The sequence below is a fragment of the Aspergillus terreus genome, genomic scaffold, assembly GCF_000149615.1.
Source record: "Aspergillus terreus NIH2624 scaffold_1 genomic scaffold, whole genome shotgun sequence".
NCBI classification, from domain to species: Eukaryota; Fungi; Ascomycota; class Eurotiomycetes; order Eurotiales; family Aspergillaceae; genus Aspergillus; species Aspergillus terreus.
Window position 1 is genome coordinate 2599891 of NT_165972.1, and position 13919 is coordinate 2613809.

The 13919-nt window shown below is 52.2% G+C and overlaps 5 protein-coding genes across 5 annotated transcripts; 2 read left to right on the forward strand and 3 right to left on the reverse strand.

Annotated features, from left to right (window-relative positions):
• Positions 1-348: 348 nt before the first annotated feature.
• On the reverse strand, positions 349-1320 carry ATEG_00925 (RTA1 domain-containing protein; the record flags this gene model as incomplete). The annotated part of the gene is made up of 3 exons (XM_001211011.1): positions 349-436; positions 484-558; positions 728-1320. 3 exons carry the CDS (start codon positions 1318-1320, stop codon positions 349-351), a joined length of 756 nt encoding a protein of 251 aa, XP_001211011.1.
• A 976-nt stretch (positions 1321-2296) lies between these two features.
• ATEG_00926 (uncharacterized protein) lies at positions 2297-3482 on the forward strand (the record flags this gene model as incomplete). Its single annotated transcript, XM_001211012.1, has 2 exons — positions 2297-2379; positions 2486-3482. The coding sequence occupies 2 exons, from the start codon at positions 2297-2299 to the stop codon at positions 3480-3482; spliced, it is 1080 nt and encodes a 359-aa protein (XP_001211012.1).
• Positions 3483-6423: 2941 nt separating this feature from the next.
• On the reverse strand, positions 6424-8482 carry ATEG_00927 (metal cation transporter MSC2; the record flags this gene model as incomplete). Its single annotated transcript, XM_001211013.1, has 3 exons — positions 6424-7282; positions 7335-7553; positions 7602-8482. 3 exons carry the CDS (start codon positions 8480-8482, stop codon positions 6424-6426), a joined length of 1959 nt encoding a protein of 652 aa, XP_001211013.1.
• A 1071-nt stretch (positions 8483-9553) lies between these two features.
• On the forward strand, positions 9554-11058 carry ATEG_00928 (chitobiosyldiphosphodolichol beta-1,4 mannosyltransferase; the record flags this gene model as incomplete). Its single annotated transcript, XM_001211014.1, has 3 exons — positions 9554-9791; positions 9847-10043; positions 10114-11058. 3 exons carry the CDS (start codon positions 9554-9556, stop codon positions 11056-11058), a joined length of 1380 nt encoding a protein of 459 aa, XP_001211014.1.
• A 500-nt stretch (positions 11059-11558) lies between these two features.
• On the reverse strand, positions 11559-13485 carry ATEG_00929 (uncharacterized protein; the record flags this gene model as incomplete). The annotated part of the gene is made up of 5 exons (XM_001211015.1): positions 11559-11577; positions 11661-12135; positions 12186-12375; positions 12425-13312; positions 13378-13485. The coding sequence occupies 5 exons, from the start codon at positions 13483-13485 to the stop codon at positions 11559-11561; spliced, it is 1680 nt and encodes a 559-aa protein (XP_001211015.1).
• Positions 13486-13919: the final 434 nt, after the last annotated feature.

Sequence of the window (13919 nt, forward strand, 5' to 3'; positions counted from 1 at the left end):
ATTTATACTGGTCATATTATACCATTTCCCCGTCTTTCATTTTGATCTCTTGGCCATGTCTTGTTAATTTCATCTCGTTGTCCAGGGGTGCTGCTTCTGGAGTTGCGTTCTAGGTCATGGTGTTAGATTGTTCATATACGGTCATTGCATGTGCTTCACGCTTCACGCGTGTCATCTCGTTGAATAATCCTATTCTCTAGTATGGGTTGCTACGAAACTGAGACATATCTCAACCAGACTGAAATGTCAAGCAAGCAATCTGTATATGCAAGTAGGTGATATGCTTCTATAGCGCTAATCATCAAAAGCATCGCCGGAGTACTCCAGCTATGGGTATATCTATCAGATTTATGACTTGCTTTTGACCTTCCGGAGCGAACGAAGGAAGAAGCCCGGGTGACAGACGGTGAGAGCGAGCAAGGCGAGCGCGATCATCCTGATAATATTAGCATCGAACTTACACCCTCCGAAGAAAACACTTACATCCCGTCCAGGACAAGGAACTCGTCTTCCTTTTGCATCAGGGGATTTCCCCAACCACCTGCCATCTCGGGGATACTAGGCCACACGTCAGTTCTGCCATGTCATACAGGCCAACGAGGAACAGGCTCGTACCGATAAATACAACGGATCAACACCGTCACGTAGGCGAATATCTCCGCAACCACGACCAGCTTCACGTACTTCTGGTCGGTGATATTCTCCGAGGTCTTTTCCCCAGACAGACCGGGCCCGTGGCGAATCACGCGCACGAAGAACTCCAGCCCCAGCAGGCCGCACACCGACATGGTGGCCCACCTGGAACGCGATACCCGCGATGATGATATTGTTGCCCGCGTTGAGAAGCTTCACGTTGGTGTTCCCCGCGGCAGCGGCGACACCACCACCTGCCGCTTGCAGGATGAGTGACCCGATGTCACAGCCGATGAAGATCCAGGTGAACAGGCGCGGCTGCAGACGGGAGTGTTCCGGGCCCAGCGAGAGGATGATGTGCTTGAGGGTGAGGTAGATGCCGGCCGCGACGAAGGTGGGCGCCAGCACCAGACACACGATCTGTAGCTTGAAGGCGTCTTCGTCCCACGGGTTGTGATGCATGAGGATCCGTCCGATGTACCCGGCCATCTCGAGAAAGCCGCCCACCACCAGCGCGACCATCAGCGTCCACGCCCGGAAGTACACGCCGATGCCGAGCTGCGCCAGCCCCAGGACGCCGTAGAAGACCGTGAAGAAGACATTGCCGCCGAAGTTTGGGTAGTAGCCGTATGTGGTGGCTTCGACGGGACACAGGGGGCCGACTTCTTTGCAGGTTCTGTAACTCATAGTCGAGGCTCGCCGGGGTATGATATGATATTAGTAATGGTTATGCTCCAGTAGTTGGGAGGCGAGTTTCAGGATATCGGAACAAGGAGAAGCAAATGAAGGAGAGGACGCAAGACGCTGATGTGATGCAGGAGATGGTCGAGGAGGGTATGAACAAAACAGACGATGGACCACTCGCAGAATTCCCCAGTGGCTGAGACGCCATTGCGGGATGATGATAATATTTTAAGCCTGTCCTCCGCCAGGCTGATGCTGACCCGGCTTGTCTTCCGATGGCCGTTAACCAGGCTAAAGTCCTTCGCTATCAGGTCTGATTGGTGCGTTTTCGTTTTCGTTCTCGTTTTCGCTCTCGCGTTGGACCCACCACCAATGATGTGGAGATTTCTTGTTGATGGATATAAAAGCAGTATCAGTCTTCGGCGTTCGGAGATGACCATCATTTCGGGCCTCTCGGGGTTCTGCTCGGCATGACGATGCGCGGTAGCCGTCCATGGATCTAGACCATCAGCCCTATCTCGAAGATCTCTCGTAAAGCAGTGCTGGCCGTGTCAATCGGACTCGTTCGTCCCCTGTCGGCATGTCTCCAAGCGAGATGGTAGTTGCCGCAGTGGAGCCTCGCTTGGACTCCGCCGGACATTGTGTCCTTTGGGGCGAAGGTCTTGGCGAGGGGTCAGCAATATGAGGTGAGACAGTGACGGTTGGATCTGCAGGGGTATTCTGGTGTTTTCTGGACGTGACAGTAGTTGTACTACTGCCAATGGAGGACGCGGGAGTTCAGACAGTCTGTTGTCTGTTGTAGTACAGTGTTGAGGGAGGGATTAGTCATCCAACGTGCCCCACGTGGTTTATTCCCCGGCCGAATCAACAATTGTCCGGTATTCCGTACTTTCTTCCCCGACCATCTCCAACTGTCAGATCCCATCTTATCTCCATGCCGCTCACCCATCCTATTCTCTAGCTCCGGGGTCCCTTGGAAATGCCGCCCCGGAGGTCCCATACGAAATCCCGCAATGGCTGTGACCAGTGCAAGAAGAGGCGCGTCAAGGTATCTTCCCTGTTGTATGTCTTGTAGTCGGATCTGACCCTCCCAGTGCGATGAACAAGGCCCACCATGCGCCAATTGCCTGTCGCGAGAATTACATTGTACCTACTTGAACGCTTTAAGGGCCCGGAGTCATTCCTCGCCCGCGACACCCCCAATCAATGGCGGACATTTCGTTCCACCGCCTCCCGATCCCCGAGTCCACTCGATTGCCGGCCCGTCGCGGCGGCGGGACCTAGAGCTAATGCACAAATTCTCTACGGAGACCTATGAGAGTCTCTGTAATGCCTCCACTGATCGATACACCTGGCAGATCACCATGCCACGGAAAGCCCTCGAGCATGACTTTCTCATGAACGGGATTCTGGCCGTGGCAGCACTACACACGGCAGCGACGACAAACCCCCCTGAGGCACTATCGTATCTCGACGCAGCCCTCGAGTATCACAATCAGGCATTCACCCCATTTCGTCAGGCCGTCGACAATATGACCCCCAGCAACTGTGATGCCGTCTTCGCCCATTCGGTTATCACCACTGTCATCGGTATCGGGCTACCTCACCTCACGGCGGAGCGAGGCGAAAGCCCCAGCATGACGGAGAACATCATCGTAGTCTGCGAGCTGTTACAGGGGGTTAGTAACATCTTCAGAATCGGCCGCTCATGGTTCCAGACAAGCCTCTACTCCCGAAGCAAGTTCTTTGACGACCACGCGCAAGACTTGGCCAGTGACACGGAGGAAGCTCTCACCCGCTTGACCGCTATAAATGATGCCATAATGGCCCGAGTGGATGCAGATCAGCACCGTATCATTAAAGATGCCCTAGGTCTGCTCCGTCGCAGCTTCACGCGCTACAGATCTTCCCCGGATGCCGCTTCCGTATTATCGTGGCTTGCTGTCGTCGATAAGGAATTCGTGCATGCTTTGAGACGTCGTCAGCCGCTGGCGTTGCTCGCCTTGATGCATTGGGCCGTTCTTCTCGGCGAGCTGGATGGAAAGGTCTGGTGGGCAAAGAAGTCCGGTCCCGCGTTGGTCTCCGAGTTGCTGGTCGCATTGCGCCCGGGTGACCTTCAGTGGGAGGCTGCTCGCTCGTGGCCAAAACAGAAGTTGGGACTGTGAATCCACGGTTAGGACAACCTTCGGGTGTCTAATCTGTCTCCCGCCTAGAGGATACTCCCCTTGGGATCACTGCTGATAACGAATATCGGGTTTCATTCCGGATCACCACCTTTCAAGCTCGATGCGGAGATGAAATGGCATTTTGGAAAACACAATGGCCAGAAAGCGTCCCATGTACTTCGAAGAAGAAGAGCATGGCACTCTGCGACGGCTAACGAAAGGGTGAAGCGGGTCAGACAATAGCCCTGCGGTCATCGGTAACCAAATATTGGGCGCGTCTCGTCTCTGCTAAGCAGCTTAGCTGCCAGGCATCGGATCACCAGGTGACTAGCTGGAACGGGACTGTGGCGCCTTCTCAGCCAGGAAGCGTCATTCATTTCCCCAGATAATATCAACCGCCTCTGCACGATATTGATTGCTTTGACCTGGCCTCGTCTTGTCTGCGGAGGCAGGTTACTCGAAAGGATTGGAGAAATACGAAGGAACCCGCTTCTTACCTTGGAACCAGACACGGAGGGGTCAGAAAGTAGAGTTCCTGGTGCATCTCAGAAACAGAGTCCCCGTTCTAGATTTTCTCCGGCCTCAATCAGTACCCCTGGGTCGTTGCAAACCTTGTCCTACATTGGCTTTCTTCAAGTGGCCAAACGGCGCAATAACGACAACGACGTAACGTCCTCCTTTCCGTGGAAGTACATAGTTTCCCTAATCCTGAAGGCCACTACTATTCGAGTTAGTAGAGCGACTATTCAGTGCAAACGTGCGGAGGCTTGCTTCATCATCCATGGTTAGACCCAATAGCTTCAGTACGCGAAGGATTGTTGCCGCGGGGAAGAAGCTCATCCAGTTCGTCTATGACTTTCGAGGCAAACTCTAACTTTGTCCTTCTTCCACCAAGAGAATACCAATATGGTACTATGAAAGCACCGTGCGCTGGTAGCGCAGATATATCATTCATTCATTGCCCTGGGCTCTTGAATTGGATGCCACGGAAACTATCTAGGTAAATGGATACATTCAGAGACCAGTTCCAATGGACAGTCTTCCATCTTGTGCGGTAGGGAGCACCCATAATTCCCTGTTTCCTCGTACATCACTGACGGTGTCTCCTAGCTCGAATGTTTAGCTGGAGCTGTGCAAAATTCTTCTTGTACCTTGTCGGACTTTAATTGCATCTGTCAAGATACCCAGCTTAATGCACAGGTGGAACCATGCATTCTTCAGAGCTGTACCGTGAAGGAGGCGTTATGTCCGTCAATATGGATCTATGGATAGGACGCCGAAGCTAATAGGACACGATTAGCCGCGCAGAGATTCTCATATACCACATGCAAATACCCCACCAGCAATGATGTGGAAATCATTCACATCGTGAACATTGTGGGCATCATTGTCGCGATTCTTTCCGTCTCCCTTCGCGTTGCAGGTCGGATCGTGAGCTCGAAGATGGGTAGTGATGATTACACCATCGTGGCTGCTTTGGTGAGATTACGTCTTGTTAATATTGCAGTCTCGTCGTGGTATATGGAATCACCCCTAATGAGAATGCCCAGTTCACTGCCGTCGCGATCGCCGGAGTTGGTTTTCCACGTAAATTGCCTTCCACCTGGATATATCTACTTTGTGGATATGCTAACAAACCCTTTACAGTCGGCTCACATGGTCTAGGGAGAGATATCTGGATAATATCATTTGCCGATATAACGAAGACACTCAAAGTAAGGCATCCATACCAACATAGCCAACACAGAGATCGTCCCTTACTAAGACCTCGGTAGCTCTTTTTCATCGAAGAAATCCTATACGTGATCTGCATACCCATGATCAAAGCCTCCATGCTTCTGCTATATCTCCGGCTCTTCCCCTGTCGGACTTTGCGAATCGCCGTTCTATTTACTCTGACGTTTACCATCGCCTGGACCGTAGCTAGCTTCTTCGGCGAGCTGTTCTCCTGCAGCCCAATCCACTACTACTGGCAGAGGTGGGACGGCGAACACAAAGGGAGATGCGTGAATCATAACGCACTCCTCCTCGCCCACGCCATCACCAACATCACCCTTGACGTAGTGGTGATTGGGCTGCCCCTGCCTACTCTTCTGAAATTGAGGGTGTCGTTGGAGAAGCGGATCGGACTGTGTCTGATGTTTGCTGTCGGCTTTGTGTACGTGCACCATCCACCTTGAGTCCAACCGTTTCTTTGCTTTTCTGACACAACGTCCAGGGTGACTGTCATCAGCATATTCCGCCTTATAAAAGGAGTGGGTTTCGACAGTAGCAGAAACCCGACAAGTAACTACCCACCGTCTACTCCGAGCTTTACCAGTCGCTGACATGAGGGGCATGCAGGGGACTTTGTGCCCGTTGGTATCCTGAGTCTGCTGGAAGTGGACATAGGCATCATGTGTTCTTGCATGCCGGGAATAAGGGCATCATGCAAATATGTCTGGGCAGCCATCACGAAGAAACAGATCACGACCGGATCGTCAACCGGACGGGGGAGTTCGGGGAACCGGCATCCGCTCAAGGCGAGTCAGGATCCTGGAGGGCGCATAGGACAAGACTACCCGCTCAAGGAGCTGTATTCATCCACAAGACGTTACTCGCTAAGTGGCGGTCGATCGGGCCAATTCATCAGGCTGAAAGAGATTGACCCTGTGCATGAGAGGCAGGCTTCAAGAAACGATGCGGTTCTGGTGGAGAGCGCGCAAGAAGGGCTCAGCTGGCTGAGTGATGGTGATTCTTAGATCCAAATCTTGCTACTCTACATATTTAAACATTGTGCTTTTGTCTTGATAGCACGGTGCAAGATGCTACAGCACTGAGCTCAATCCGACGTACTTCGGAAATATGTGAAATATATAACTCCAGTGGCTACGTTATGAACTTATGAGATTTCCATGCAGCATATACAAACGGACCACGCCAGTGGTAGACATCATACAAGTTAAGAAGTCTTGTTTCCACCCCCACACCAGCATCGCCCATCACCCTCCCGTTCCACTTGGACGAGGATGTCCATGCCCTTTTCCCGGAGGAAGTCAACCGTCCGTTGCCGCACGTCTTCTAGATCAGCACCGCGGCCGGCAATCACATGGATTACTCCTAATACATCTCGGCTCGATTTCGCGTGGTCGTGGTCGTGGTCGTGGTCGTGGCCGTGATCATGATGGTCGTGCGAATGAGAATGAGAATGCGAGTGGGAATCGTTGTGGCCGTGTCCGTGGCCATGACCATGGCCGTGACTATGGCTATGGCCGTGGTCATGGCTGCAACCGTGATCGTGGTGGTCATGCTCAGACGAAGAAGCAGTGTCATCTAGCCAAAATTTGGGCACCGTGTACCCCACCACGCCGCGGAGGGTGCAGACTCCGGCCAAAGTATCGCGGACATTGTACTCAACGTCCGCGGGGAGGGTAAGCAGAAGCGACTTTGCGGTGCTGCTGACGAGAGGAACGGCCGACGCGAAGATTAAGATTGCGATCAGGCAGGAGGCAATGGGATCGTACCCCGGCCAGCCAGAGTAGTGAACGAGGACTGTCGATATCACCACAGCCACGGAGCCCAGTGTATCCGCCAGAATGTGGAGAAAGATCCCATGCATATTCTCGTTGCCGTGAGAATGGGAGTGTCCGTGATGATCGTGGCCATGACCGTGCCCATGGCCATGCTCGAACGCCATAATACCAACGAGATTGACCCCAAGACCAGCAATGCTGACAAGCAACAGCTCCCCGATACGGTGCACTTGGCTGCCGGTTGAGAGTCTCTCCACCGCCTCGTATATGATCTCAATACTGATGATCCTAAGGAAAGTCAGTCATACAACACCCAGAAGTGCAGTTTGAAGCCACTTACATGAGGAAGATACCGTTGGCAAAACCTGACAACGTATCCACCTTTCCATAGCCATACGGGAACCGGGCGCTGGGTGGCCATTTACTCATAACAGCTGCGCAGAGCCCTACTACAAGAGCGAGGCAATCGAAGAACATGTGGATGCTATCGCTGAGAAGACCCAGGGACCCTGTGAGGAAGCCATATGATAACTGCACCAGCATGAAAGCGAAGTTGAGACTGCTGGCGTTAGCGCAGAGCTCACCCAAATAATCTCAGAAATCATACCTCATAAAGTAAAAGATCTTCCGGGAATCGCTTTCTTTGACAATACTGTACAATAGAGGATAGGGCTCGCTGTAACGAATGATAAGTTTCGACACCCTGGACGCATCACTGTCGTGGTGACTGTGATGGGTGTGCGTGTGAGCTCCAAGGCGTGAATGACTGTCATCAAATCGGGCAACGAAGAATCCGATTGCAGAAAGCATGCAACGGAAGAGATAAGCCACCTGGACACCGGACTGCAATGGGGGTGCGCACAGCAAGGCTGCGCCTCCTGTCGAAATGGCCATTCCCAGTTTTTGAGGAGACCTAATATCCGTTGGAACCACGTAAGTTATACAGGCCGCTAGTGCACCTGCAACGGATAAAAGGTGCAGAGCATGAGAAGCGCCAACTGATATACTCCCAAAAATGAAAGTCGTGATGCCTAGAAGTAACCCCGCAAACGCGATTACGACCGACTCCTCCGACGATACCACAGGCGAGGCCATGCTAGAGGATTTCTGCTGAGGGGTTGGAATTCCAGGTCCTGATATACCGAGACCTGGCACTGCGATGGAACTGGGCGTCTGGCCTGAGAACGGGGGCCGGGCAAGGAAGATGGAACAGAGCAAGGCGACGTATCCAATTAGAGGCCGGGACTCCATGGATGGACTCAGTCCGAGATAGTTGAGCACAATGACCGTTACAATAAACCCGACAGTCAGCTTCTTCTGGCTGAACTGTGTTTGTCCGCTGGCGGGCATGGATCCTGAAGTAATGGTTGGCACTCCGGATGCCATTGCAAGCAGCATGGTAAACGCGACGAGAAAGCCGCCGACCTTTAGAGCGGCATAAATAGGAAGTGCAATGGAAAGCGCACGTAGGAGAGCTCCTTTAGCCATGTTCGCATCAACTTTTGGTGATGCGACCACGGCGGATCCCCCAGGTCGGAGCAACTGTCCGACCCCGAAGATAATCATTGTCAAGGCAGTCAACGTGCAGGTGCGTGATGCGATTCCGTCCACATGCGGAGTGTCCAATGCCGAGGAGCCTTCCTCGGTTGCAGTTGTATGCGATAACGCAGCGTCGGCGTGATGTTTGTAATACCAGGAGAGGGCAGTCCACGGCAGAGCCAACAGTAAACTCGCAGAGATTTCGCTCCTACCAGACGGTTAAATGCTGCTGCACAAAGCCTTCAAGGGCTCTTACCTGTTCCACAAACCAACATCTGGTGACGGTAGATGCATGTCTGACACCAAGCCAGTTACGCTGCCTGAATGGCTGTGTTTGGCCGCATGCGTATGCAGACCATCGCCATGGTTTGAAGTGTGTGAATGAGAATGGTGATGCCCAAGTCGCGGTTCTGGAACTGAGCCATTGGAGTGTCCTGGGCCATTCAAAGTGGGTGCCACTGATTGTTGCGCGGGGTTTAGATCGGAGATGGAGATCGAGTGCGATATTGGGCCGGTTGAGCGCGAGTGGCCTCGACCGCGGGCGTGTTTATGACCATGTCCGTGAGACGGTGGGGGAAGAGTATCCACGCCGGACACGGGTGCCCCCGTTGACATGGTCTTTTCCTTGTCGATTGGCCCCGAAGCCGGCTTGGAAACGAGCTAAAGGGGGCAAGAGGAGGGGAGAGGTGGCACGGGTGACGGTTGTTGGAGATAGGGGGAGCTTTAGGAGCTCGAGAACGTTGACCGAGCGGGGGATGGAGACAGACAGCGCGGCATAGCTCGATGGCGCAGCGATATTAGCGAATTCAAAGAAGGAGTCGGAAAGGACGACGTCTGTCTATCCAGGATGAAGCAACAATATGAATGCGCCGATGTGATGGTCGATAAGGATCAGTCCACGTGACTGGGGAATTATCGGGGTAAGGATGCCTGGGATGTCAGGCCCCAAACTGATAAGTTACGTAAATGCCGTCGCCGTCATCGTCCAGCGGTTGATCTTCCTTTCTCGCGCGATCCATCATGATCGACTCCCTCATCACCATTGCCGTCTGTATCTCTACTGCGCTCACAATCCTCATTCTCCTATTACCATCGCAGTATGTGCCGAAGCGCAGCACCGAGCATGACGGCCCCAATGAGCCCAAAACGACCGTCCAGGTCCTTGTCCTCGGCGACATTGGCCGCAGTCCCCGCATGCAGTACCATGCGCTGAGCATTGCAAAGGGTGGTGGGCACGTGGACATCATTGGATATCATGGTACGACCAAAGATGATATTGTATTTACAAGACCCGCAGCTAACAGCCCATCCAGAATCCGAAGTTCATCCCGACATTTCGTCCGATCCTAGAATATCTATTGTTCCTCTACCTCCACATCCGTCATGCTTACAGACCACCAACAAGCTTCTCTTCCTTCTGTTTGGACCATTGAAGGTGTTTTTCCAGATTGCCTGTCTGTGGTGGGCGCTCGCATACCGTACCAAACCCGCCAAATGGCTTCTTGTCCAGGTTTGTGCCCAGTCAAATGTGGTGAACCTTGCCAGAAATAACATGCTAACGGTTTCCTTGCCATTAATAGAACCCTCCGTCAATCCCGACCCTCGCAATCGCATCCATTGTGTGTTTCTTCCGACAGACCAGACTCGTAATTGACTGGCATAACTTTGGCTACACTATCCTTGCGCTTAAACTGGGGGACACCCATCCACTGGTCAAGTTCTCCAGATGGTATGAGCGGACGTTCTGCAGATATGCTACGGCCCACATATGTGTTACAACGGCCATGGTATCGGTCTTGAAGAAAGAGTTCCATTTAGAAGCCCCCATCCTACCATTACACGACCGACCAGCAAGACATCTCCAACCCATCTCCGATGAAGCCGTCAGGCGCGAGTTCCTCGCATCTCTTCCACAAGCTGAATCCGTTCGTCCAGTCATGTCATCCGACGCTTTGCGGGTTCTAGTCAGCTCAACCTCGTGGACCGCGGACGAGGATTTCTCGCTGCTCATCGATGCGCTCAGCCGGTACTCCGAATTGGCAAGCACTAAAATACCTCGGCTGCCCACAGTCCTCGCTGTGATTACAGGCAAAGGGCCTCAGAAGGAGATGTACGTCAAGCAAATCTCCCAGTTGGAGGCTGCAGGAAAGCTTCAGAAAGTCGTGATCCGCACCGCTTGGTTGAGTACAACCGACTATGCGCGACTTCTGGCTTCCGCGTCCCTAGGCGTCAGCCTTCACACAAGTAGCAGTGGAGTTGATCTCCCGATGAAAGTGGTTGACATGTTCGGTGCTGGCTTGCCGGTTGTCGGTTGGAGTCGTTTCGAGGCATGGCCGGAATTGGTGACTGAAGGTGTCAACGGGAGGGGATTTGGATCTTCCGACGAACTCTTGCAACATCTTGTGGACCTATTTGGCGATGCAAGCAAGCTTGAGGGGCTTCGTGCTGGTGCTCTGAAGGAAAGCGCCCGTCGTTGGGATGATGAATGGGATCCCATTGCGGGCAAACTCTTCGGTTTAGTATAAATAAGACACCATAGAAGCCGTCTCTTGTGTATCATACGAACTAGCCACCTCAGCCATGACAGTTGCTATGAAAGCTCCAGTCTATGCATAGAACTTGCCATTGCAGTAGAGACATGTGTCGAAGACGTCAGAGAGGGCCCGATAGGCATGCTGAAGCTCGGTTCCATATGAAGAAGGGATGAGGTCTTCATTGTAATACTCCGTTCCACAAACAGAGCAAAGCTTGGATATTCCAGGTTCCTGGATAGCCAGGAAACTCAATCCACAGCGTACTGTTGAATACGTCAATACTGATTTCCATGAGGCGAGTTGCGAGATGGTACATACCGAATAGATGACCATCTGAGCACTGGGCTTCCTGAGCAGAATACCATGATAATTGGGCATCACATATGTCGCATCTTTCAAAGACCTGCTGACCGGGCCCAGCAGTCTGTTCTTCTGACTTAGGATGGATGATGTTCCCGGGGGATGAACATTTCGAGATCTCTTCGCTTAGATCAATCCCGATAGTGGTAGCTAGCCACTCAAGCATCCTTCGGGCTTGCACCAGCACAGTTTCGTCTTTGGATTGCACAATGGCACAACACGCCGCAGCGTACAGGATCTTCCCGCTCCACGGGCTTGCATCATAATTCCGCCCATCGACGTCCAGAACGTATTTGAGAACAGCATCGCGTTTAGCGGAGAGGTTGCTGGGTGAAGTGTCCAAAACCGTTCGTGCTGTGGGAAAAGCTTTAGGTTCTTTGCATCCGGAGTTGGCTCCGGAGAACAAAAGGACAGTTAAGTCTTCTGAGGACGTTCGGTATTCCACCATGTCACCTGGGTGTCGAGTGATTGCAGCGACAACGACACCACGATGGGATGTGAGACCCCAGACTCTGGCCACAGTGAATCCTCCGAGATCATGGTCAATATCAAACCGGTCGCAGATCTCGTCGATGTGGGTCTTCCAGGGAGCTGCGGAAAGCTGTGGTTCCTCGATAGAGGGGAATGCCATGGATGCCGTATAGCCTCCAACTGTGCCGAGATGAAGTGTGCATGTGTTCGATGCTTCGTCGAATGCAGTGGTCATAGCTTGTGGACTGTTAGTATTGCGTAAGATCGAAAGGACGCACGCATCTTACCACCGATGGCCTCCCAATGGCTGGGTTTGTTGCCATCTACGTCTTCACCAGCTCCATCGTAAAATGGGTATTCTCGCAAGTCAACCTGCCGTGGTTTTGTATCCATTCCACTGTACGCAGCGCGCGTCGATGTTAACAGGATCATCCCTGCCATTGTTCCCGCAGCTAGACGGATCTCTGGGGATTTCTCCTATAGCATTTCTTAGTGAAGAATAAATCTTAAGTGTACCGATACATACTGTGTAGATCCATTGTAGCGGCCCTCTGAATTGGAAGTTGTCCATCTCCTTAATATGCAAGGGAGAGTTCGCCTCGCAGCTGCTTGATAACTGGCCTCCGATAGCACACCCTGCAGAGGACACATTCAATTGTATCCTTTGTTTCACAATTTTCAGTTTTGTACCATATACTAAGGCCGCGTTTGCAGTGGCAAACCATTCGCCCTCGCCAACTTCCTCATAAACCCAAGGGCCATAGGACATAGAGGAGGTTTTTAAACGGTGCTTAATGGCACTGGACAGAATGGATGGTTGGCCAATGGGGAAATTACCCACCAGGTCATGGAGGGAAGTGAGTGAAAGCATTTCGATAGAATAGGATTGCTCCTCTGTGCGTTGGACTCGCAGGAGAATAACATCATTGTCATCATTTGTGACCGAAAGAAGATGGATTCCCCATCGATGCTCAGCCCCAAGGCTGTCAGAATCGGGCGAAGGCACCTTCAGAGGCGGTGACCATGCGAAAGAGCGAATGTTCGATTTCTTCGCTCTCAAGCCCTCATCAGGAATGATGGGCTCGAAATGCCGCCGGAGAGTTTCATTCACCAAAGCGACTCGTGCGTATTTGCCTTGAGATCCACTATTTTCGTAGAAAGACAAAAGAAGGTTTGATGTCAAGACGGCCAAAATACTGCGCCGGTGTTTGCCTAGCCCTGGGGAGGACCATGCTAGGTCTGCAACTATACTGTTTGACTGTTCAGCCCCAACAGAGAAATACTCCCTGGGCCGAGGGAGAATCGTCGGCCATTCGGTAACTGTGAAGGTATTCGCTCGGAAGCGACTGAGTTGCCAGCTTGTACCCGCTGTCTGGGACGTGGAGTTGTTTCCTTCTGGCGCATTTTTAGGAGACTGTTAGATGATTAGCCCGGTCTTGTTTTCCTATCTGGCTGACACCCTCTCCATAGAACGCTTACCGCAATTTGGACAAATTCACCTGCAGCTAGAGCCAACTCCCCATCTGCTGAACACGACAGGGCGTTGTAGCAAGACGGAAAGACTTGCAGTTGGAGGGGGTTCAGCATCGCGTCTAAGCCTTGGTGGCGGTGGCACTCATGACCCGGCGCTCGAGGACTATGATTCCAATAGCTGTTCGGCAAGGTCTATGATGAACTTATCACGCCTAGGATGGATTTACTCACAGGGCGAATGGTGTTGGTAACCCTCTCTGCATGCGGAATGTTTTTGGGTTTAGCGTCGAGTCGCGTTGTCACGTGCATCGCCTGCCTTATCTGTATAGATCCCTCGCATCAAGGAATCGAGGTGTACTATATCGATAGTCGGATAAGAATTCGAGTATAACAATCGAATCAATCTGTTTCCCTAAAAATTTTGACTAGAGTCCCAGGGACTGTTATGCTACACGGTACAAGTAGGATTTGCACTGAATGGCAACGTTCGACCACATACTTTGAAAAAAAAAAATACTATTCTCGGTAATGTACTGCCTAACAATTTC